Below are 24,854 nucleotides of genomic sequence, written 5' to 3' on the forward strand. Positions count from 1 at the left end.
AAAAATTTGTATATATACATATATTTTCGTTCCCTTCTCTCCCCCCTCCCAAATATCGCTCGCCACTCTCTCAGATATCGCTCACCACCCTCGTCTCTATCGCTTATACAAACAGAAACGAAACGTAAAAGTTGTGTTTTCGTTTGTATAAAGCGAGAAAAACTTATATGTATACATATATTTTCGTTTTCCTCTTTCCCCTCTCCCGAATCTCGCTCACCACTTTTCCTGATCTCGCTCGTCACCCTCGCTTCTATCGCTTATACAAACAAAAACAAAATGTATAAATTGCATTTATGTTTGTATAAAAGCGAGAGAAATTTGTATATACACATGCAAATATATATATCTTCATCCTATACACTTATAATTAAACAATACAAATATTTTCCAATCCAACTTTCTTTTGTCTTTCTCTCTCTTTTGTTTTATACATACACAAATTGTATACAACTGTTTTCTTTTGTATATGTATAGCGAATTATACAATTTTGTATATGTATAACGAATTATATAATTTATGTTTGTTATGAAACACAATTATGTGAACTTTCCTATAACATATAAATATAAATTTTGTATTTGTTATATGTGAAAATTGCTAATAAATATATCGAATACGATAAAAACTTCTTAAGTACAATAGTCTAATGTGAACTTAAATTTAGTCCACCTCATCAACAAAAACATGAGGCACTTGACGGGAATTTTATTTTAGTTTTTTTAAAAGAAGAACTCAATTGAATTTTTTTTTTTAAAAATAATCTTGCTAAACAAGTACTTTTGATTTTTGGCAAAAGTTTGCAGTTTTATTGAAAACTCCGATCAATTTCCGATCTGAAAAATGGACAGCCAACTGGTTGAGATGTGCATGGTATCGGCGACGGAGAGCCTTGACGCTGTCGAAGCGTGGCGGAGGCAGCGGCGGACACTGGAAATGATGCCTTCTCACCTCGCTGAAGCTCTTCTTCACCGCCTTCTTCGCCGTCGTCTCCTCTTCCCGTCTTTACTCGAGTATATCTTAATTACGACTTAAATCCTTCCATATCTTTTCTGTATGCTTAATTAAATTTTACACTGTCCTGTAATTAGCATCAATTGATTTTTCAGTATACTTAATTACTCTAATTTGCCACTGTCCTGAAATGTGATTTTTCATAATCTAGCAGTTATGAAGCAGCTCAAGCTGTAATTAATGTGATTATCGATGAATTATGATCTTACTATTTTAGAAATTCCTCATACTGCATAGCAACTGTTTGCGAAAGTCAAAATCAATCCGTGCATAGTTTGATTTCATACATTTGCTGAGATTGATAGTTTAAAAGGGAAAATGACATTGATGATTTAGTGTGTAGATAGTTTAAAAGTGAAAATGGCATTTAGTGTGTAGATAATTGATGAACAAAATGGCATGTGACGGAACTTAATAGAAAATGGGAGAATAGAAATAATGAGAGTGTATAGATGCAAGTGAAAGAGTTGCATTGCTTGAAATTTTTGGTCATGTCTTTTTGTTATGCAGGCGCTCCAACCAGAGGCGTATGTAGCATAACGTTTGACGTGAAGCATAAATTTATGTGTAAAAATTTACCGGAACTGCAACAAATAGAAGATATGGACCCATAGCTTTAAAAATATAATGCTTAAACTAGAACTAATAGAGTTTAAACATTGGATCCGAATCTGCCTCCAACCATTACGGCTAAGTTTTTAGAAAGTGTATAGACTACCGGGTGCTTGATCACCCATTGTCTGTGAAATAAATTATTTATATCTATATAAAAACTGCTTGAAAAAAAATATATCAACCTAATAAAACCCAGTGAACCAGAAGCCTTATGGGTGCTTTGGTCGGGTGGCTTGTTTGAAGGCTGTATTCTGGGAGAAGTAAAGGTTCAATTTTTGACAATTGTTTTACAAGTCAGAGTAATCTTTAACTGATTTTTCTGTGTTCTTCTTTTTTCCTTTCTATGCTTGCTTAACTTTTAGTTGTAATTTCCTTTTATGTTTATGTAATATCTTGTTACATAGAAAGAGATAAAAATCAGTGTTCAATCACTTATCTTATTATTCTTGAGGAATTTTGGCTATTTGGCTAAGAAATCTTTCAAGCTAATTATTTTTTTTCCAAAAAGTTGATTTCTTTTATATTTTTTTAAAAATGGTAATATTAATCATGATTTTCTTATTAACCTTTTAAATTATTGCATTTAAACAGTTGTGCACTTATCATATGTGATTTATTGTAACTTATATTAAAAGAAGCGAGCACCCGCGTGCCGAAAATCCTAAATACACCACTGGTGGTTGGGTATTTTAAGCACCATATCTGTATTGGACTGAGCAGAAGACACACACACACACACACACACACATATATATGCAGGATATTGGTTGTGCAATGATATAAAATGTTCTTCACATCCTTAAAACTGCACTAATATCTTTTTTGGGATCTAAATAGATCAATAATTTTTGTTGATGCTATCTAGCTCTAACATCAGGATGGCTTGAGATTCATTTTTGTTTCTCTGGCGCAGTGAGGAGGGAGGGTGGCGTGTGTACTGTGTTCTGGTTCAACTTTATTGCTTTCTTTGTGAAATGAGACTCCTAATGTAGAACTTCTGTGATTCAATATGATAGTACTATCATCTTAAATCTAAGAATCGTCTTAGCTACGTGATTATAAAGCTGATGTTTTTCCATAATCCTACTAAATTCTATAACAATGTGACATCAAAATTTATAGTCTGCTTAAGCGAAGGACTTCTTTCTTCCATGTGTTGAATTTTTGCATTATCTTCTCCAGAAGCTGATACATATTTTCTTGTGCAGAGTGTTTAAATTTTGTGTCGATGGGATCGACTTAAGGGGAGAGAGTTATGTGGATGCAGAATGGATGGCATATATAGGTGGTTTTGACCACTTGCATTCTCTAAATCTATCAGATTGTAACAAAATTAACAGTTCAGCCATTTGGGCTATTACGGGTAACTATTTATTTGACCTCGAATATTGTTTTGATAAATGTGACTAACCTAGCTAAGTTTCTGTTATATTCTCCTCTAAATCTGTAAATGTTTTCATTTTCATCAGGAATGACAAACTTAAAGGAGCTTGACCTCTCCAGGTGCTCGAAGATTACTGATGCTGGAGTTGGACATCTAACAACCATTCCAAGTTTGGAAAAGTTATGGATTCCAGAAACAGGTGTCACAGCTGATGGTGTCATAACCCTGACTTCGTTAACCAACTTATCCTTGTTGGATTTGGGAGGCCTGCCTGTATCTGATTCGACTCTGTGTAATCTTAAGGTAGACATCTACTGTTCACACGTCTTAAATATCTTGTCTTTCTTCTCCCTCACCCTTCCCTTATGGTGTATCAAAGTTGTATTCCTCTTTAACCGTGGGAGTTGAGTTACGTGTGCCATGCCTTATTTCTCTTTATTCTATGTTTTGTCCTTTCCAAAGAGAATACATATGTATAGTTATTATAGATACCCAACATTACTCGCCGCATTTATTTCGCGTCCACGAACTGCTCTTTATTTGCAAATCAGAAAAAAGAAAGGAGGGGAAGCTTGAAAGTTTTTGCTGCTATTTTTGATTTAATCAAGAGAAACAAAATGGAGAAAAAGTTTGAAATTGCTCCTCTTTTTTTTATTGTAGATAAGGTTAAAAGAAAAAAAAATAGCAGCGGATGAGTGAGATTACTTACCATTTCGGAGCATTTCTTTTGAAGGAAATCAGCTAACAGTTTTTCAGTTTTTCTCTTCCCTTTAGCGCACAGCTTTCCTTCTTTGATTTACTTTTTCCTTGGTTACAGAAAAGCACACAGTGAAAAAAGATGCTTTAAGCTTGGCGTACCACTAAACGAAACTATTATTGCTTGTTTTTCAATCATTTCGTTCATTACTTATTTATAATGTTTGAACTTTTTCATGATCAATGACACATTTTATGGTTCCGGAAGGTTCTCAGGAAACTACAACATTTGGATATTTGGGGGAGTGAAGTATCAAACAAAGGAGCATCTCATCTTAAATGGTTCCCGAAATTGAGTTCTCTGAATTTGGCCTGGACCAAGGTCACTATGTTGCCGGGTCTGCCTTCTCTTGCATGCCTAAACATGAGCAATTGTACGATACATTCTATATTCGAAGCAGAAGGACAGAAAGCTCTTCTTACAAAGCTTATTCTGTCTGGAGCAACCATAAAAGATGTCTCTGAAGCTTTCCTACACCTTGAAACATCTTACCTCTCTCATCTGGATCTTTCAAATTCATCTCTTAATTCGTTCTGTTTTCTGCCATATATGAGAATGATGTCAGATTTAGATCTCAGTGGCACATCTGCAGGAGATGAGTCAGTTGAACACATTGCATTTGTTGGTCAAAATTTGCGTAATTTAAATCTCAGCCGGACAAAATTAAGCTCTGCAGGACTGAGAACCTTAGCTGATTTTGTTCCCAAGCTTGAAACTTTATTGCTGTCTTACACAGCCATTGACGATTCTGCTATCCCCTTCATGAGCTTCATGCCTTTGCTAAAATATATTAGTATGAGTGGTACAAATATCAGAGGTATGATGTGTTCTTCTCCTCGATATTTTCTTACTTCTTTTTTCTTTTTGGTCCTCAATTTCTCTGTAATTGGAAACCAGATAGGTGTAGAGAATGCTTAAATAACTGAAGACAACACCATGATATCAATGCGTATCCCACACTCTAGGCTAGACTATTACAAGATGAACAGACCCTGGTAATTTGAACGAGTAACTTTTGGGGAAGTAATGGGTGAATTGTAAAATTATTACTTTGTGGTGAAAGTCGTTTAAAATAAGATCAAGTTGATCTTGAAATTATTTTCAGAGATGTAATAATTGATGGATGCATGACATGCCTCATCACAAAGATTAAGTAGAGTGGACTTGAAGTAGCAACTTAGTTGCCTATTGACGGAGATCTTTTTCCTGTAGGGTTAGAATAATATTTGTCTCTTCCCTCTTAACTCACATTGTTGCATAATCTACCACAATGTTAGGTATTTCCAGTGAGATGGACTCTGATCCTAATTATGTTTCGTCACTGTCCGGGTTGTCTAGTCTTGAACATTTGGAGAGTTTGGATTTGGAGGAGACTCGAATCAAGGATTCAGCTTTGGCTCCTTTGCCGAGCTTTCGTAAATTGAGCCATTTATTTTTACGGAGTGGTTCCCTTGCTGACACCACTTTGCATCAGTTGTCGTCTATTACAAGCTTGGTAACCCTGGGGATTCGTGATGGTGTGCTCACTAATACCGGGCTCTATGTGTTCAACCCTCCGCCACCTATGAAGATTCTTGATCTCAGGGGTTGTTGGCTTTTGACAGAGGATGCTCTGTTGTCATTTCAGCAAAGGCATCCTCAAATTGAAGTAAGGCATGATCTTCTTAGTATTGCAATGGTGAAAAGGTTATCTTTTAGCTCACCTTTGTCCCAAGCGACACCATGGACCAAACTACACAAAAACAAGAAGGGAGGCTCATCAACATCTCCCCTTAGATCTATCAGAGACGGTTTTCTTGGTGAGGCATTGTCAAACCTATCTTGGTCTAAAAATACTCTATTCTTTTTCCCGTCTGATATTCCTTCTTTTCATTTTGTGAAAACAAGATCAAAGATTGAAGTACACCAACGAAGAACTACTTGCAATGAGGTTTGACTCTGCCTCTATTTCCAGTGACAATGTTGTTCAGATACCTCATGAGTTGGCAAATGATGGATAGAATTTCTTGGATTCATCTCATGTGCGTATTCTATTACCTGTCGATTGTAGTTCTTGAGTTTCTTTTTCAATGTCGAAATTCTAATATTTCTTTTTTTGAATGATGCAGAGTATAACTCAGAATGCTAAATGTCCAGGCTGTTGTAACGTCCCATTTGCTTGTTACTTTTTACGTAACTCAGATTACCATCTGTCAAGGACAAGATTTCATAGTTCTAAAGCTCCCAAATGCTTGTATTGCATTGGAACCTTTGAGGCTAGATGATTATTAGCTATGATTTTGGTTATTTTTGTAGCTAATCTGTTGTATTTTACGATTTCTTGATCATTCTGGTGACATTGTTTATAATGTATACTAACCCAGAGATGTTGTCATCCTCGAATTTGCAGAAGTTAAAAAAGAAATATCATGTTTCGAGGTATTACACTTTTTGTGCAATGCCTTTTTAAATTTTTATTTAGAACGAAACCCCCGCTCCTATGCAATAGCTGGGCCGCCCCGAAGGGTATGTGTAGCTATCTGTTGTATTTTACAATTGCTTGTATCCTCCTTCTCTGGTGAAAAATTGTAATAATTATATATACATACATGCTCAACACAACTTATGACGATTCAACAAACCTAATATAATTTCACAAGTTGGAGTTTGGTTAGGATAAGATATACGCAAATCTTAACTGGTTGTTTCCACTAAGCTCAAAACAAAAGTTACCGAAGGAAGGTATGAAGAAACACAAGTGCTTTGAATAATGACGATAATTTATCTGATATTAGTATTTGATAGCAATCTTTTAAACCATGAAGTTGCACTTTTGAGCTAAATAAATAATACGAAACATAAAATAAAACAAATTCACTTGTACTACAGTCAAACCCAGTTTAATAAAAACAACTTCATCATATATTCATGTGATATATACAGTACCAACAACAAAAAGAAAAAAGAAAAGAAGATAAATTAGGTAGAAAGATCAAAAGTAAAAAAAGGGACAGGTAACTTCAGCTGTTAGGTTCATTTGGTACTCTTGTACATGTTGTCAATCACGTCCTGCACAATGTAAATCAAAATCAGGCAAGAACACAAATTATTATGTTGGCTCGACCACTAGGGCCGACCTTAGGCTGGCACCCTTCCCGAGATAATATTCTAGCAAAAAAATTTAGCTTCAGGATTAGCTATGCTCCACGCGAATACAGGCAACAAATAACTTATGCCAGGCTAGACCACTTGGGTCGACCTTAGGCTGGCACTGCTCCCGAGTGCAATGGAGTTCACAAGCCTAGGCCATGAGCCTTCTTGATCGCCCATTGACCGCATCCAGTTAAGTAATGTTCTAGCGAAAAGATGGAATAGAAATGGAACATGACAAACGATTGCTCACCAACATTCACCAGTAGGTTAAAGAGAAATTGATTACCTTGTAAAATTTGAGCATCTGGGGTCTTTTCTTCTTGAATGTTGGAGTTAGAAGGTCTCGTTCCATGTCAAATGGAAGAGGATCGAGGTGTACAGCTTTTATGAACTCAAAGCCCTTCAGCTGCAAAAAGTTGGTGGCGATTATATCTAAATAGAATAGAATGTTCTGCTTCTTTTACGCGTACACTACACTATGCTTGCACTATGGATAAAGCAGCAACAACAACAAGGAGAACTAACCTTCTTTTCTTTGCCAGTTTTTGCAAGCTCGCCAATTATGTACTCTTTCACTTTCGCATTTTCACACAAGGAAGCAAAATCCCCAGATATGCCATTATGTTCGGCCCAGTGTTCAATTGCTCGCTCATTTGGGTTAATGACAGCAACAAGGAAAGACTCAAAACTGTTTCCGTATATCCATATCTGGAAGCGAGGTAGACAGAAATGAGTCCACTTTCATTTCTAACACGAATAAGACTATATATAACTAGTTATCAGAGTATCTAATGCCGGAAAACATCAGTAGTTTGCACATGAAGGTTAGATGAAGTCTACTTTGTATAAGCATATTTTTTCGGTCAAGCTGGACCATTCATGATAGATATAAAAGATAAATATTGTTCCACCTTGGTCATGTAGAAAGCAGAAATTGCACAATGAGTAGATACATACCGAGTCAATAACAGGATTATCGCCATAGATATTCTCCAAATTTTCAACGGCAACATATTCACCTTGTGATAGCTTGAAAATGTTCTTCTTGCGATCAATTATTTTCAAGCTACCATTAGGTTGCCACTCGCCAACATCGCCTGAACAAAGATTTGTTAGAAACAATGGCCATTTAAAGATATGTAGAATGTACAAAATTTTCTTTAATCTTGTGGTCTTAAACATGCCACATGGAAAGTTAGAATTAAGGAGTTGTTAAAAAATGAGGGAGATATTCTTTTTGAAACGGACTAAAAAAATAAGACAAACAAATTGAAACGGAGTGTGTATCTGGCAAGAAGAGATTTATCAGTTCAAATTCAACTAGGAAAAGCAAACCTGTGTGGAACCACCCATCAATCATGACTTCTTTTGTTAGGTCTTCACGCTTGAAATAGCCTGAAAAAAGAGTGTCCCCCCTCACGCATACTTCTCCACGTGGCGTGCTTGACAGAGCATCATATGACATTTCAGGGACGGACTCCAGGCACACATCCACATTGGGCACCGGAGGACCAACCGTACCAAGCATATCATAGTGGTTTGGTAGTGACACAAATGTACCAGCACATGTTTCAGTCAAACCTATACAAGAGTAGAAAGGAAAGATTCATTATATAACTTTACCTTGCTAAAAAAAAAAAGATGATGTTTTTACCTTGCCATATAAAAACATCTCATTATATGGCTCATTAGTCATTAGTGAAGATTTACGAGATGCTCCCATCAATCAATTTTCATAAAGAGATGTTTTTACATTCTAGCATCTTTGTTTGAGATGGAAGCTAATAACCAACAATTTCTTCATTCATATTTCAGCTGAACTCATAATATCTTGAAAGACAACATTTGGAGGGAACATGAATAAGTGTCTAGTACAATTTGATAATTATAGGTCATTGGAACTATCCTACTGAAAACATGACCCTAGATAGGAAGGAATGGAGGTCGAGAATTAGGGTAGAAGGTTAGTGAGAAGTGAGTAGCTGAGTGTCGTCATACTTCATGTGGGATAGGTAAGGGGCTAGCCTCCTTTAATTATTTCCTATTCGTAATATTATCTAGGAATCACATTATTTTGTTGTTCTTCAGTGTTTGAGTTTATTACCATCTGTTGCTCTATTTACTTTGTATCTTGTTTTTTTTTTTTTTTTGCTGTCTATTTTTTAATAATCGTGCTTCAAAATCTTCTTTTCTTTTTGAATCGAGGATCTAGCAGGAACAACCTCTATACCCAATAAAGGTAGGGGTAAGTTCTGCGTACATCCAACCCTCACCTTCCACATGTGGAATAGCTCTAGGTATGTTGTAGTTGGATATTTACTATCTTGAGTCCCTATTTCTTTAGGTGGGGGTGGGGGTGGGGGGGTATGATGATACTGAAGTTCCTTTGATTGCAACATGAAGCCTAGGGTCAGAGAAGAAGCACTAAAAGCAGATCAACAGCACAATTTTTCAGATGAAGCAAAAGAATGGGATACCATATCCTTGAAGAACGTGACAACATCCCACAACTCGCAAAAAAGCTTCCACATGAGATGCAAGGGGAGCTGCTCCAGACAATATAAGGCGTACTCTGCCTCCTAACCCTTCTTTTACCTTAGCAAAAGAATAACATGAGTTAAGGACTAACTGGTAAGAAGAAAGAAAAACTGGAAAAATGGATTTGTTAGCTACTCCAAGGACGTTTGCAATACCTTACTGAAAACGACTTTGTCAGAAAGGGGAGAAGCTTCAACGTGGCTTTGCCCCTTCTTCAAATTGCGGTGTTTGCTGTAGAATTCCAAACATTTAGGCAACAGACTTCACTAAAAATAATTCAAACTAAGATTTAGTTTAATGCTAAACAAAAAATCACAACCAAAGTTCTCCCATTTACAGTAACCCAAAGGATGCGAAAAAATCAGTTTATTATTCCGAGTTTGGTAATAAACTCTAAAAAAAAGAGGAAGTCTAGAAGATCCTCATCAGATTTGACATGGAAAATCACTTACTAAGCATACGCAAGATTGAACAAGGTGCTTTTGAGCATACCACCAGAAGTAATTTTATGTTGCAAACCTGATAATATTCAAACGAACTAGTTAAAAACATTTCCAGCATTTCAACAAGACTTAGAGAGCACTTAGTCAAAGGTACACCAAGAAGATAAGAATTAGTGTTATCAAACGCAAAAAGTGCAAAAAGGCTCTAAGATCCTTTGGGGTTTTAAGAACAAAGCACAAATAAAGCGTGAGTTTTAATGAAAAAGGCGCTAACGGAGAAAAACTACAAATATGTATGTGTAGTCCAAGATTAATAATTGTAAGCGTTACTACCGAAATTACGGATCAAGAAATTTTTAAAAAATTTATGATAATGTGAAATACCAATTGTTTAGTGTCACATCTTCAAGACTGCCTCATTGGCAAGGAAAAGTATGTCTTAGAGCCTTGATAACGAAATTGAAGAGCCCAGTAAGTGAAGCGAAGCACTCAACATGTTTTGTGCATCGCTTCAACGCTTAAGAGCACCTTTGACAACATTAATAAGAATGTAAATAGTTGATGTCCATTCAAAGGGAGCAAAACTTTTTTGACCATATTAAGGCATTGTCATCCGTCATAGTTAAAATGAACCCACAAAGAACCATAATTAACAGTAGACCATTGTACACTTACTATAGTCTCATCCAAATCTAAAGTGCACCGATTGTCCAGTCAAACACAAATTAGGTAGTCAAAATCAACGTCAGAAGAAAAGGTTTGACAGATGCAAATTACCTGAATATATTCTGTCTAATACCCGAGGTACAGCACAGAAGATAGTTGGTTTCAGCTCTCCAATATCTTCGGTTAGTAACTTGACATCCTACGGACATGATTAGGAATGCATAAGTATAAGCTCTACCATGATTTAGCTGAAGATATGAACAACTAACCCCTCGCCAAAATCCTATTGAGGCACCATGATTAATGAAACACTCTTCAATCACTCGATCGAAGATATGTGCCAGGGGAAGATACGAAAGATACACATCATCCACTGTCAACTGCAACATAGAAAAATTAGATGATCAAGCCTACACCGTAGCTATGATTTACATCAAACGGCATGAAAAGAAAGAGAAAATAATTCATTACCGACTCATTCACACTCCCAAGCAGACGCTTTACTCCAGCTATAAGAGTAACAATACTAGTATTTGAAATCAAGACACCTTTGGGGTCTCCAGTCGTTCCACTAGTATACATTATTGTACAAATGTCTTCCTTCTTCTTCACAGGAAGATCAAACTGTTTTTCGCTTCCCTGCACATAAAATTCGAGCTTCAGTTCAAGGGCGCATAAACAGTTCCATTTTTGTTTACTCAGCAGATCATTCCATGTAAACGTCAATACTACAGACTTATTCAGAAGTGTAGATAAATAGCTATTTCTCATAATATCATTGGCTGCATCTACAAGCCTAAAATAAATAGTACAATGGAAAGAAGATATCTTCTTCTTTTTGACAAGGTGGAAAGAAGAATTTTGAGGTGGAATGGAAATTTAAAAACCAACAACACTACCTACCTAGTGTAATCCAAAGGGGGGGCGGGGGTTCAGTTGTGTAGACCTTACCCCTTACCTTTGTGGGGTAGAGAGGTTGTTGAGAGAAATTATTCGCAGAAGGGTAGCAATAAAAAACCATTACAAAAAAATGTTAAAATCTGAATCAAACTCAAGTCAACATGTAACTAAATTATATTTAAGAAATCAAAATACTCTGTTCCCATTTTTTGTCAAATATTCAAGGCCACAAACAACCTTGGCATCCAAAATTATAACACTACTTATGATGACATCTAACAAACCACTCGACAAATTTGATAAGAAATAGAAAAGAAAAAGACGAGTCTTACCAGTTGTAGAAACTCATCCCAGGAGTACAGAACCACCCCAAACTTTTCAACCTCTTCCTTCTGTTGAGGAGTGACCTTCCCGAAACTCACAATAGCTGGTGATTATGAGCAGGAAACAAGTTTGTTAATGCCAACATTTCATGTATCACACTTTGAAATAGGAGCTGAATTCACAATCGACTTACTCTTCAAGTACTTTGACGCATCAGGAAAAGTTTTCAGAAGCTGAAAAGGGATAAACACACTTTTTGTAAGAAAGCACATCCCTATATATTAAAAGGTACAGTGAGACTCATTCAACCATTCCAGTGGACAAGTGATATTTGAATCTGAGATACGTATATCTGTTTAGTTTTTAAAACACTGTAGTGATTCTCAAGGAAATTAGTCTTATTATTGAATTAGTTATCCAAATTTGATTCCATGCTTAAGTCTTAATGAGTCGTGTCTTATGAGATGTGACTAATTCTATATCCGGCATGAAGATCAACATGCATGTCAAGTTGGAGATCAGACAATATCATATCAGCCGTCTATCCAAAGTTTAAATTGAAATATGCAGACCTCAGGAAGTTTTTTCTCTTCGACAAAAGCAATTGTAACCTCAGCATGGGAAATGATAAATTCCACTGCACCAGCACCTAAATCACACAAAGAAAATAAACTATAGAGATTGAGGTTCCTTCTCCTTTTACAGAAAAAAATAAAATAGAAGACCACATGACATGATTAATGGGTGAAAACTAATCTGGCTATCAGATTGCATGAAAACGATATCTTTATTAAATGTATCAAAAAGAATGATAAATAACAAAAAGAAAAAGAAAACAAAGGAAATGAGGAGAATGCATACCTAAGGTGTCATACAGAGGAACACAGTAAAGTCCATGAGCATTGCATGCCTGCATTGGTAAGTCGTTATCAGAGCTAATTAAAATTAAGGAGAAGATTTGAATTTCTTAAAAAACCTGGTACAAAGATTGAAATGATACACAGCAGAAAACAGGATCAACAAAAGGATGAAACAAATATTGATAGAAAGTCGACTAGGAAACCAAACAGCGAGAAGGTCAACTACTTCCATATCTCGTAATTCAATGACACACTGTCCTTTTATCTATATCCTAATTTAGAGGTGAAAAGAAAGGCACATCCTACTATACGAATCCCAACCGGCCTCCTAACACCGACAGCGCTTACGCAACCTCTTTCTTTTTAACCGTAGTTCTTCCTATCTGTCGAACTCAAATATGTGTTCTATATGAAACAAACGTACAGAGTTGATTTAACTTGAAGAAATGTAAGGCCAGTGATTCAACAAAGAGATATAGCACAACAAGAAAAAAAAATAGACAATCTGAGACTCTGAGTGCCAAAAATACCAAGACTAATTATGGTCAATATAGCTAATCTTAAATGTTATATACATGGCCAATTACCTCTTCATCAGCTAGGAAATAATTATATGAAGTACCCAAAATATTAGTAACTGAAGTCCTTACTGCTGTTTGAAGGCCATTAACAGACAAAAGGAATAAAATGAGAATTAGAAGGACCAAGAAAAACTAACCTCCATGCTTATTATCCACTCAGCACAATTAGCACCATAGATACCACATTTGTCTCCCTAACATCAGAAAGTAAAATTGACAGAAAGTGAGGCAATGATTGGAAGTACAATCAATAAAGGGCAATAAACAATATGAGATTGGCTAAAAAGTCCTATACACAAGTATAATATAGACAGAGAACATACACAAACTTCAAAAAAATAAGTGAAATAATGTTTGTTGGTTTTGGTATCAGAAAGGTAACATTTACTTCTATAAATCCACAGTTATACTACATCAAAGTGCAGTCCCCCTCCAAAACTTTATATAGTTGATCGAAATCACAAAGTATAAGAAAATATCAAAGCATAAGTTTTTAATCTAGTCATAAGCTGAAAGGCATCTAAAAGTGAACCTAGCTTTTCACTGCTCCTAATAGAACTAGGAAACAAATTAATAGCTTGAGAAGCACAAAGAAGGCAACATCATCTGCTGTATTTGATGACAGAGCTCAAACACTAGAAAGCAGTTATGAGCACTTATAGTTGGAATATTTCTCGCAGTCAACCAAGCTTTTAGCAAAGTGTATCACGTGGAATATAAATATACTGAACTCACCTTATTTACACCACAGCTACGGATGGAATTTCCTACTTTGATCACAATGTCATATACTTCTTTGTAAGACATCCACACATACTTTCCAGGCTGAAAGTAAGAACATATACATGAATCAGCTAAAGTCAATTTAGAGAAAAGAGAAGAGAACTTTTCTGGAGGAAGGAGTTACAACTTATGCAAAAACTACTCATGGTAACAACGTACTTTTCCATCTACAATTTCGCGGTGTCCAAGCATTCGATTGTTAGGATATTTCTCCACTGACAAACTGTACATAGAAAAGAAAATGTCTATAAGATATGCTATTAGATTATAATGTAATGCTCATTTTTGCACACTGGGGAAGTCTCTACTAGCATCCTTATTGACTAATAGAAATAGCTGCAGGTTCTGACGAAGTGCCAGATTAATTTTTACTAGAACAAACACGAACAAAGAGGACTGGTCGAGTCAAAGTTTAAGCTTGTAAAGACCAAGGGCAAGCTTGTATATGAAGTATATCCTGAATAGGGAAGCACAGTAAAGCTTGAAAATCCAAGGCCTTTACTTCCAAATGGAGAAAGACCTATACTCAATCTCAAACTAGTTGGGATCAACTATATGAACCTTTTCTATCCATAAGGCTTCATACAGGCCCACTTTAAAGTTATATTTTCTTTAGAATTATTCTCAATTTATTTAAAGATATTATCACTCTTAAAAAAGCTGAACATTATGTGACAATTGTTTTTGTAACAGAGAAATCCACATGTTAAATGGACCTTGGGCCTAACGCGACCCCCAAAGTTAGCTCGTGAATTGGGATATTTCCGAAGACCATACAAAAGAGACCTCACCTCCCGAAGTGAGCCGATGTGGAACTCAACACGCCCAATAATGGTATATAATGATTGAGAAGGGCGTGACTTTGATACCATGTTAAATAAATGGCTGTTGGCCTAACTAAACCCCAAAAACATGAAGGAAAAAAAAACTAGCTCAAAAGGATGGAATCCAAGATCGATACAAAAATTGCCTCCCACCCACCGATGTGGGACTCAACACCCCCGCACGTTCTGACATCTAGAAACGTGAACAATATAAGATAGAGACCTAACATCGTGTGAAACAAGAAATAGATTGTGTTGAAGTGTGACCATCTCATCTAATTATATCATCAACTTAGTTTATAGAGAGACCACACTTTAATTTACTTGACTGTATTCTCAACACCCCCAGGGTCAACTAACGCACAATTAGAAACTCGATGGATAATGACCCAACCCCTTGCCCTCTCCAATCTCCACTAGAATATCAAGTTTTTTTGTGAAGAAAGATTTGAATTCAAAGGAATTTGGGAAATTTGAAGAAAGATCTTCAGATCACAGAAGTTATCAAGTAGCTGCATATCTCAATTGGCCGTTCATGTTCAAGAAAACACAGATGTAGTTTTTTGTTCATGTTCAATGGCTCAAGACAGTACAACGTCTAGAAGGTAAAAGAACCTGCGACATGCATGAACATGTGAACGGTGAAGTCATGTCATTTATATACATAATAAATGTCAAAAAGTGTTCAGATTTTGCAGAAAAAGAAAATCCAAAAGTCAAAACCATTTCATGAAACTTTAAGTCAATCATCAAACACATAAAGCTAAAAGACTAGACCTTTTGTAGCCAAATTAATCAATTGGATTCAAAACACATAATCAAATCAAAGTCTATCAACTTTTTAAACTAAAAAATAGTAGACCCTGTATAGTTTATAGCCAAATCAAACAATCAGATTCAGAAAAATAACTCTGTATTCAAATCAAGTTTATCAAATAACCTGAATAAAAACAAAGAAGAATTATAAAACAAGATCAAATCTTTAGCACAAAAAAAGTGAAATAAAAACCAAATCTTGGAACTTTATGCTACTCATCAGTAACATAAAGCTAAAAAGACTCCACCTTTACCAAATTCCAACACAAACAAATACTCAGATTCAACAAACAACACCACAATCAACTACATAAACATTAAAAAAAAAACAAGAACCCAACATAAACAACAAAGCAAATTAACATAAAAATCAAATCTTTTTCAGTCTAACCGGAAAATATCCCAACAACTATCAAGTCCAGGAATAGGTGGAGGAAATCCATCTTTAGCAAAAAGACTTCTGTAAACAGGACCCATTGATGGTCTTCCATCTTTAGCAGGCTTTGCTGGTTCAACTTCAACAATGAACTTTTCTGGTGCCATTCTTGATCCCTCTTCTTTTTTCTTCCTTCTAACACACAAACACACAAAAAATGTCAATATATGTTTGTATATATATGTGTGTAATAACACAAACACACAATATGTGAAGGAGAAATTGGACTATATGGGTGTTTGGGGGTGGGGGGGGGGTGGTTGGGTGGGGATAGGTAAGCTGAATTTTGTATATATTCTCTGTGACTGAGAAGGGAGTTTCTTGAATTTGGCCTTTTTTTGACAAAAGTAAAGAAACAAAAAAGACAATAAAATTTTCTAACAGAGATTATTGACCAATGGCAAAATTCAGTCCACTTGTATATATATATATATTTATTACTAAATAAGGCAGCTGTGATTTGCTGGAATATTCCAGGAACCCTAAATCAACTTATTCAAACTCTACTATTAATCAACTTATTCAAACTCTACTATTAATCGAATATTTGTTGCCTTGTATTAGGATAAGTATTAAGTAAATCAACTTACTCGTAAATCTATTGTTAATTGAATATTTCTTGTCACTTATTAATTAACTTTGTGTATTGCGATTTCAGCAGATAAAAACGTGTTAGCTGTCCGTAATAATAAAAAGTTTGTTTGAAATAATAAATACATTTTTTAAATTGAACTTCATTCGTGTCATATTAATTGTCAATGTTATCCAAAAAAAAAATATTTATTCCAAAATACTTGTCGATTTATATAGTCTAAGATTGAGTGAGTAATTTTTTGGTTTACTCACGAAATTAATTGGTTTTGAAAGTAAAACATTGTAATATTTATTATATTAAAAAGAAAAGAATAAAAAAATGAAAAATTATATTTATTTTATAATTTTTTAAAAGACGTATGTGAAAAGAAAACCAGATAATTAATATGAAACGATGAAAGTTGGTGGTTTCTTTGTTGTTATGATATTAATTTTTTGGTTTTTGGGTATATGATATAAATATTGTCCTACTTGCTTAGGATCCATTTTAGAGGGTTTTTTTAAAAAAAAAAAAATAGATGTTTTTTAGAATATGGCACCACTCATTTAAAAAATTAGTTATTTACATTAATTAAGAAGGTAAAAGAATAACTTTTGATTTATTATACAAACTTATGTTGGATAAAAAAAAATAATGTATTTATTTTAAATTATGTTTAAAAAATAGGAAGACGCTTAAAAGTTCAAATGAATAGGAGGGAGTAATTATTTAATAATCAGGTTATTATGATAATTACATAGTAAATAGGAATAAAACTAGAATAAGACAATCTAAAAAGATTAAGTTATATAAAATGATTGTTAATGATTTTGTGTTGATATTGTATCTTTTTCAAACAAATTCCTATGACTTTGGGAAGCATGACAATTTGGTTAAATCTTAATTCTTAATTAATAATATGTGTTATTATAATATGTATAAAGCTATTGCTAACCTAATTATATTAATAGTATATATTATGACGAAAGTGATGTATCAGAAATTCATAAAGGAAAAAAAATTCAAAAGATTCATCTATTTTATCGGTAGAAAATTGGTATAGTAGGGGGTTTCATAATTGTTTGTGTAGTCTATTTTTTCATATTCTTTGTTAATTTCACACATAATATCCGATAAAATAAAATTTACGATTATTAATTTTAATTTTATCATATAAATATTAAAAAATTATTTTCAAAAAAGCACTAACTCCATTATTTTATAATAAAAGAATTTAATGATTTTAAATTGAAATAATCTAATCGTAGATGGAGGACCATAACTTTTAATTTGTCAAATATGATAATTCAATAAATTAATAAATAGTATGAATTTTTCCACACGTCTATAGAACGTGGACGTGGTCTAAATTCTCCATGTTACGTTTTTTTTTTATTATTATTATTATCATTATTAATTACTTACAAATAATAGGAAAAGTATTTTAGTTGACTTCTTAATATATATATGTTTTATGTACATCGATGTAATAAAATTGTGGAACCTTCTCTAAAAGTATTAAGAAAATATGGTATCTTAGATATTATGGATATCATGATAAGTAATACAAAATATATTATTGTCATGATTCAAATATAGAGGCGGAATTAAAATTTTAAATATTTTAATTTTTAATTTTAGAACGATTGATTTTAAAGGCTAACACAACTTGATTCCAAATTTCAATATGAATACATATTTAACTTAGTAAAAGTTATTGAGTTCGATTAGTATGTAATCAGATTTATACTTTTGATAATATTCAAGTCAATGATAGATGTTATTTGTTTTGACTCAAAATACATTACATATTTATTTTTCGGGCTATATTATTATCGAGCTAAAAAAATATGCGTACGATATGAACTTCTGTTAAGCTTTTTATATTTCCACGTAAAATTCACTTAACATGCCATACACATTATTATTATTATTATATTTTAGAAAATTGTCAAAACACATATTTAAATATTGATTTAAAATCACAATAGAAATCGTGAGGATATGTGTTGCGTGGGAACATGGAAATATTATGTCATGTTAATTTGATGAATATACATAACTTAAGCCGTAAATTAATATATTCGAAGATATAATTAACGATATTTAACTATTATAAATTTCTCATATTTATATCTCTATCAACTCTTTAGTCTTAAAGCAAATAAAAGTCTTAAATTCTAGATTACTATATATACATATATAAAAATCATAAATTCAAGATTACTACATGTATAATTTTATATTAATTTGACATTCTACCAAAAAAAAAATTATTAATTTGACATCGATGTACACGTGGGATTCCTTTAATTTTTGGTTTATCATCATAAAAACACTTTCACCAAGTAAAAGAAATATTTTATCTAATAAACTAATAACGGTATAACACAATTTACTTTATTTGTCATATTTCAATGGTTACCTATTAAAACAAGTTAAAATATGATAATCGTGAAATAATGCTATATATTATACGATACATAAAATTATTTTTTACTTTATTTTACATCGATCCTATCATCTCGCAACTACAATATATAAAATTCAAACAAATAAAAACAAAGCCAAGATTTAAATGTGTCACTGAATGACTTCTTCTCAAAAAGCAGCAGCATTAAATAATGAACAATCGTTTTTTACACATATCAAGAAGCAAAAGTTTTAAAAAGACTTTTCTATCATTCTCAGATGTTCAAATTTAAAATGTTTTATTAAACGTAAAGAAATTTCGAATTATACCATTATGACCTATATCTATAACAATTAATTGAGTAGTTAAAGCAGTCACTAGGCCTGTCCAATAATTTTTTTACAACAAAATCCATGCAGAGCCATAGCTGTTACATTTTTTCTTAAAAATAAATAAATGCAAGTTATAAATTTTTCAGATCCTTCAACAGTCTTGAAGATATTGTGAATGCCAAACAAGATTTATGTTGCTATTGGTTTTGATTTTTAACATTAGTTTAAATATACTCCTCCCGTTCACTATTATTTATTCACGATAGACTTTTCAAGCCCCTTAAAAAACAACGATTGACATGATTATTTTATTATAATAAAAATTATTTTAAAAAAATTATAGCTTCCGATAAACCTTCAACTCAAAAGAAAGGAAAACGAAGCACGTTTCCTAGACAGATATAACCGTAAACTAGCAAGATACAAAGCGACTAGTGGACAAGATGGACAGCCAAAAGAACAACACTAGCATTAGAGTATTCATTGTCTCACAAATGTGCATTGGAAATATTTGCCAATTATAGAAATAGAGCATAATATTACAAGACTCTAAATGGATAATCTCTCTCTAATTATGTCTAATGAGGAGAAATAAAGATACTATGGTCCTCGAAATACTCTCGAAACGAAACAAAATCTTGCTTACTCCCCAACACTCGAGAGGGTGCAAACGCGCAATATCGCCAAAAATCATTGAGCTTCTCTGCCCCGATTATTTCAACAAATACAGCTTTTAACTGTGTATATGTATGCAACTAGAGATAACCTATAACTAGCACTCGAGTATTTACCTCTTCTTGTTCTTCTTTCTTCCTTTCACTTCTTTTTCTAAACTTTTGACCCTTTGACTAAGAACCGAGGATGCTGATACTCGTTGACTCGTGGGTCTTGATTCTTCTACAGGAGGGGATGATAAAGCCGGTTGCTGTGATGCTGCGCTCTGCTTTGCTGCTATATGTTGTTGTGCTGCTGCATATTTCTTGAGTGTTTCAAAAAATGGGAGCGCTGGTTTTTGTTCTGTTGGAGATGGAGGACTGTAACGTATTATAGGAATACCCAGTGCCTTCTTGACCGCGTGACTTTTTATCACTGACACACAAGATGAAAAGTGAGATATGTTGTAGAAAGATTGCATTTACCCTCACCTTCACAAATTCCAAATTCCATTCGCGAAACACAGATTCCAATGAGCAGATGAATATTTCAGCAGAAATGAGTGTTATATAGTATATACTAACCCAAACCGTAGGAGAGTGAAAAAAGATTTGAGGTTATCCAGTAACAGAAAATTGCCTGCATTGATTCAAATGCTGTGTATTAAAAAGTCTCACTTTACAAACAAATGACTATGAGACAAATACCATATATCGAACGGCATGTACAAAGATTATACTGCACATATGAACTCTTAAACGAACATGGCAAAAGATGGATGTAATGGATTTAAACAAGGTATAAAATTCTAGATTACACCAAACTTTTTTGTGGCAAAAGATGGATGATACATTCTTGATAAAACTATGCCTATTAACAACCTCAAGAAAATCCAGCCAGACACCAGTAGCAATGTACACATATGACCAATCACGCTGACAATTTCTTTGATTACGTGTTCCAGCAATATCAGAAGAACATCTCTCTTAAAACTATGTGTGCAGACATGCAGAAAAGGTGTTCTCTGTTTTTGATATGCTGTTTGCATGCTCAAAGACTAAAACCGAAATACATAATCATGAAAATTCTTGACATGCAGAAAAGATGCAATGTTTAAGATGATAAAATGGATCAAACGAAAGAAAAACAGGTAGTATGTTTTAAATCCGGAAATGGACGAACATACAGTTGGCAGGCCATCAAGAAACTTAAGCAGCCAAATACATCTTCACAAAGCAGCCAAATTCATCTTCAACAAAAAATCTCAAATTCCTTCAAATATGAACATCAAAATTTAATCTTAACACGTGATAGCTTGTAACCTTCATCAACCAACCCCCCAACCCAAAAAAAAAGAGAGAAAAAGGGGATACTGCTCCTCTCAATATTGTGATCAATAACTAAATATACCACCACCACCATAGGCCATACTTTTCATACAAGTCAAAGATATAAAACAAACTTGTGCATCTACCCGAAGTAAGGCTATTCATGTATCCAACAATTCAACCAGAAAAAGTATTTGGCTACAATTAGGAGACCACCAGGAAAAGAACAGGAAAAAAAGGAAAAAAGGAGAAAAGGAAGTTGGCAACAAAGGCGCATCAGAAACTTCTACGTACACAGATTTTGAAGATTTGTCATCATGCATAAATAGGACAAATAAACTATGAACCATTATAAACAAGTTGGTTGCATATCCCACCTTAGCAAAACTAGCAGTAAGTGGGACAGTTAGCACAGCAAAGGCCCGTGAAACATTTTTTATAGTTTTACCAGCAGGATTTCCCTCCAATCCTTCTTGAGCATTCAACTGCAAGAGAAATTCTAGTTAACAAAATTGACCAGAATAATATGCTCTAAAGTACTGTTAAGAAAGACAGATAGCTGCTAATGATGGCTAGAGTATTAAACTTGATATCAACAAAAATGAGACGAGTGTCAAATCTTCAAGAAGTTTCAACATTAACTTGATAATGGCATATTTACAGGTGCTGACTCCGTCATCATTTCTCTCTATATATTTTTCCGTCTATCTTTCTCTCTCCCTGTCTATTTTTTTTACCTACCGCTCTGGTGCAATCTGAACAAATATCTTTAATGATTCTACAAGATAACATCAGATATTTGTAACTGTTAGAGTGGGCTAGAGTCCCACGTTGGTTGGGAAACCAGTGGTTTGCTTATATGGACTCGGGTAATACTCCTGTAGGAGTAGTATCCTATATGGACTTGTGTAATACCGATTATCTTCAGCCTTAATCAACAACAAAGATGCCACTAAAAGAGTCAGGGATGGCTCATGGCTGGAGTCTAAGCTTCCGAAGACACCTTAATGATTGAGAGATAGATAACTTGGCAAAATTCTACAACACTCTCAATCTATTCAAAGGTCCCTCCTCTCAGGAAGACAATCTTACATGGCAAGTAGATAAACAAGGGATATTTTCAGTCAAGTCAGCTTACAAGGAATTCAACCATTCTAACAACCAGATTAATTGTTGGCCATGGAAACTAATCTGGAAAGTCAAAATTCCTCACAAAATCACTAGTTTCACTTGGCTCATGGCCAGGACAACGGTCCTATCTCATGAAGGACTTAGATGCTTCCACCTATCCTCTAAATGTTATATGTGCAGAGAAAAATCAGACACAATCTACCATCTTTTTTTATACTGCAAATTAACTGGACAAGCCTGGAGGATTTTCCTCAATTTAAAAGAGATCATGTGGGTGATGATGCCAAGATACACTTGAAGCGTTGGAGTGCTGGAACAATATAGCACTCAGTCAGAACAGAAAAAAAGATGGAAGATTATCCCTGCTTGCATTTGGTGGACAGTTTGGATGAGAGAAATCAAAGGTGTTTTTTAGACAATCATAGCTCTATCCAGAAACTGAAGATGAAGTGCCTAGCCCTTTCTATTTTTGGTGTAAACATGAATATATGAAAGACAATTTTATTAATGTTCTAGGATCTCTGTAATTAGGTTATAGCTTAGTACATCTTCATATATTCCCTTGTAAGTATGGTAGTTTTTATGCAGCAAATAGTTATCAAAAATGTTACATTCTCAAAGAAAAAAAGAGAAAATTAATAGACTGAGATAACTTATAACTTTACCTCCACTGTTATCCAGAATGTTAAAGCCGTCAAAACTGGAAGGATATACATATCATCTGGAGTAGTTAGATCAGTAAACCACAATGGTCCACCCGTTTTGAGAGAAGGAACAGCATCCACCATGTTCCTAATCTGCATTTTCAAGAGATACCATAAAGGGTCTAATTATGTAAGAGATATTGGGATGGGAGCAACCAACAATACAGATAGTGAAGGGATAATCTTACAGCCATAAAAAAACTGATGAAGATCGGGCCTTGTATTAGTAGTCCTTTTAAGGGAGTGAATGGAGTTACTCCGTATCTGCAAGCATGACAATAATTTAATAAAGACACTCATCATATCAAATATTTCACCCAGAGCATTATCAAAGGAATTGCTTTTTGAAGTATGTGGCTACAGCTACTTGTATTTTCGATCTACATCAGATAATAAAAGCATTCCATCGAACTGATGACTTGAAGATTGACTTCTTGTCTAAACCATGCAAAATAAGTTGAAGGTTTTGCTGATAGGTCACCATGTATGTTTTGAAATGCCAATGGAAATAGCATTGCTGAAGACTAGATAGCTTAGTTTAGGATTCACACGCAATCAGACAGGTTGATAATTAGGTAAAGCAACCTGTTTAATCATCGTTTCTCACCTAGTGCCAATAACATCATGATTACATTGAGAAACTGTTGGACAGAAACTAAAGTAGCGAAGCAAAACAGAACTGAGCTGAGACTAGGAAAAGGCTAACTACAAAGTGAAGCTAAGAAAAGTACAACTAACATTGAAATGCTTCAAGACAGGAGATAATTACTTATGTCAAGCTGACAAGCTCACCATTAATTGGAATAATGTCTTTCAAGAAGAACATATATAACATAAATAATTTATGACATATGGAAAAGTATAATCAGAACGCCCCATTCAATTTTGTCGGTTGCTTAAGGTCGTGGAGGCATCATTTCCATCCAACTGAAAGAAAGTTGCGTAATCTACACATAAATGATATTTGCTTTCAAACACTCAACACTTAATAATACTAACATTTTGAAGTTCAACTGAACTACTGCCGACAGATAATGTGAGTGAGAATAAGAAGAGATTCAGGATTATAGTTGTTAGGAAAGCAGATGCAAGTGATGAGAAGTTCAATACTAAGTAAGGGGATGGTGATGGGTCGATATGCAGCTCAAAGTAGATAGACACTGGCTCGAGAAAAGAAAAATATATATATATAGGACTAAAAGAAAAGGAAAGAATCAACGGATTTATCTATATGAGGAGCTAGTTAACTTCTATAAAAATGGCAAATTTCCAAGTCAGCTCTTGGGAAGGCTGACTATTCCACCTGGTGCCTCTATCCTCCAACCACAACCAGTAGAGGGTGCAGGCCGCAGGGTAATTTTTTTGAGAAAGATAGATACGGGCAATTCTATACACAAGGCTTTCTCATGAGAAACTAATTAAGTTCTTCAAAACAAAAAAATATCCAAAACAGGGCATATGGAAGTTCATTAGATCAACAAGGAAAAGTTGCTTACTCCCTCATCAATTCTTGCATTCTTCGTTGACCATCAGCAACTGCCGCTGGCTCCATACCCTGTTAAATGGTAACAAAGCTAAGTCAACTAAAGCTTTTGGTAGGTAAAAATATAACCACATAATTCTTGCTTCAGGAAGGGAAGGAAA

General features: G+C 34.3%; 3 protein-coding genes and 1 pseudogene across 4 annotated transcripts in view; 1 reads left to right on the forward strand and 3 right to left on the reverse strand.

The window, feature by feature from the left end:
* The first annotated feature begins 644 nt into the window (after positions 1–644).
* On the forward strand, positions 645–6,195 carry LOC101257395 (uncharacterized). Its single transcript, XM_004245470.5, has 7 exons — positions 645–1,014; positions 2,839–2,993; positions 3,100–3,317; positions 3,979–4,588; positions 5,049–5,570; positions 5,659–5,792; positions 5,880–6,195. Exons 1-6 carry the CDS (start codon positions 845–847, stop codon positions 5,769–5,771), a joined length of 1,788 nt encoding a protein of 595 aa, XP_004245518.1. The 5' UTR covers positions 645–844; the 3' UTR covers positions 5,772–5,792; positions 5,880–6,195.
* A 394-nt stretch (positions 6,196–6,589) lies between these two features.
* Positions 6,590–16,845, reverse strand: LOC101257097 (long chain acyl-CoA synthetase 4). 2 transcript variants are annotated; one of them, XM_004245469.5, is made up of 19 exons: positions 16,030–16,845; positions 14,158–14,221; positions 13,951–14,040; positions 13,353–13,409; positions 12,636–12,684; positions 12,347–12,423; positions 11,968–12,007; positions 11,783–11,877; positions 11,022–11,189; positions 10,820–10,930; positions 10,662–10,749; positions 9,894–9,960; positions 9,597–9,672; positions 9,381–9,498; positions 8,239–8,484; positions 7,861–8,000; positions 7,429–7,611; positions 7,190–7,309; positions 6,590–6,819 (listed from the first exon to the last, which is right to left on the reverse strand). In XM_004245469.5, exons 1-19 carry the CDS (start codon positions 16,179–16,181, stop codon positions 6,784–6,786), a joined length of 1,977 nt encoding a protein of 658 aa, XP_004245517.1. In that variant the 5' UTR covers positions 16,182–16,845; the 3' UTR covers positions 6,590–6,783. The 2 variants fall into 2 exon arrangements, with proteins under 2 accessions (XP_004245517.1, XP_069143943.1); XM_069287842.1 differs by lacking the exon at positions 13,353–13,409 and having other exon boundaries at positions 12,636–12,709; positions 13,925–14,040.
* On the reverse strand, positions 6,950–7,101 carry LOC112942089 (U1 spliceosomal RNA; annotated as a pseudogene).
* Positions 16,846–19,839: 2,994 nt separating the features above from the next.
* LOC101254929 (mitochondrial inner membrane protein OXA1) overlaps positions 19,840–24,854 on the reverse strand; it is a 37,604-nt gene continuing 32,589 nt past the window's right edge. The window contains exons 5-10 of the mRNA XM_069287843.1: positions 24,707–24,765; positions 23,399–23,474; positions 23,172–23,303; positions 21,753–21,860; positions 20,632–20,686; positions 19,840–20,482 (exon numbers count right to left, since the gene is read on the reverse strand). Coding sequence (XP_069143944.1) covers positions 20,181–20,482; positions 20,632–20,686; positions 21,753–21,860; positions 23,172–23,303; positions 23,399–23,474; positions 24,707–24,765 — 732 coding nt within the window. The 3' untranslated portion in view covers positions 19,840–20,180. The remainder of the gene's footprint in view (positions 20,483–20,631; positions 20,687–21,752; positions 21,861–23,171; positions 23,304–23,398; positions 23,475–24,706; positions 24,766–24,854) is intronic.

The sequence above is a fragment of the Solanum lycopersicum genome, chromosome 8 (genome assembly GCF_036512215.1).
Source record: "Solanum lycopersicum chromosome 8, SLM_r2.1".
Taxonomy (NCBI): domain Eukaryota; kingdom Viridiplantae; phylum Streptophyta; class Magnoliopsida; order Solanales; family Solanaceae; genus Solanum; species Solanum lycopersicum.

Excerpts from the sequence above, each read along its gene's own strand:
- LOC101257395 (XM_004245470.5), top strand. The coding sequence starts at position 845 with ATGGACAGCCAACTGGTTGAGATGTGCATGGTATCGGCGACGGAGAGC. Across the intron at positions 3,318-3,978 it reads CGACTCTGTGTAATCTTAAG|GTTCTCAGGAAACTACAACA; the intron begins GTAGACATCTAC and ends TGGTTCCGGAAG. Across the intron at positions 4,589-5,048 it reads GAGTGGTACAAATATCAGAG|GTATTTCCAGTGAGATGGAC; the intron begins GTATGATGTGTT and ends CCACAATGTTAG.
- LOC101257097 (XM_004245469.5), bottom strand. The coding sequence starts at position 16,181 with ATGGCACCAGAAAAGTTCATTGTTGAAGTTGAACCAGCAAAGCCTGCT. Across the intron at positions 12,424-12,635 it reads TCCTCTGTATGACACCTTAG|GTGCTGGTGCAGTGGAATTT; the intron begins GTATGCATTCTC and ends TGTGTGATTTAG. Across the intron at positions 11,190-11,782 it reads GGGATGAGTTTCTACAACTG|GGAAGCGAAAAACAGTTTGA; the intron begins GTAAGACTCGTC and ends TTTTATGTGCAG.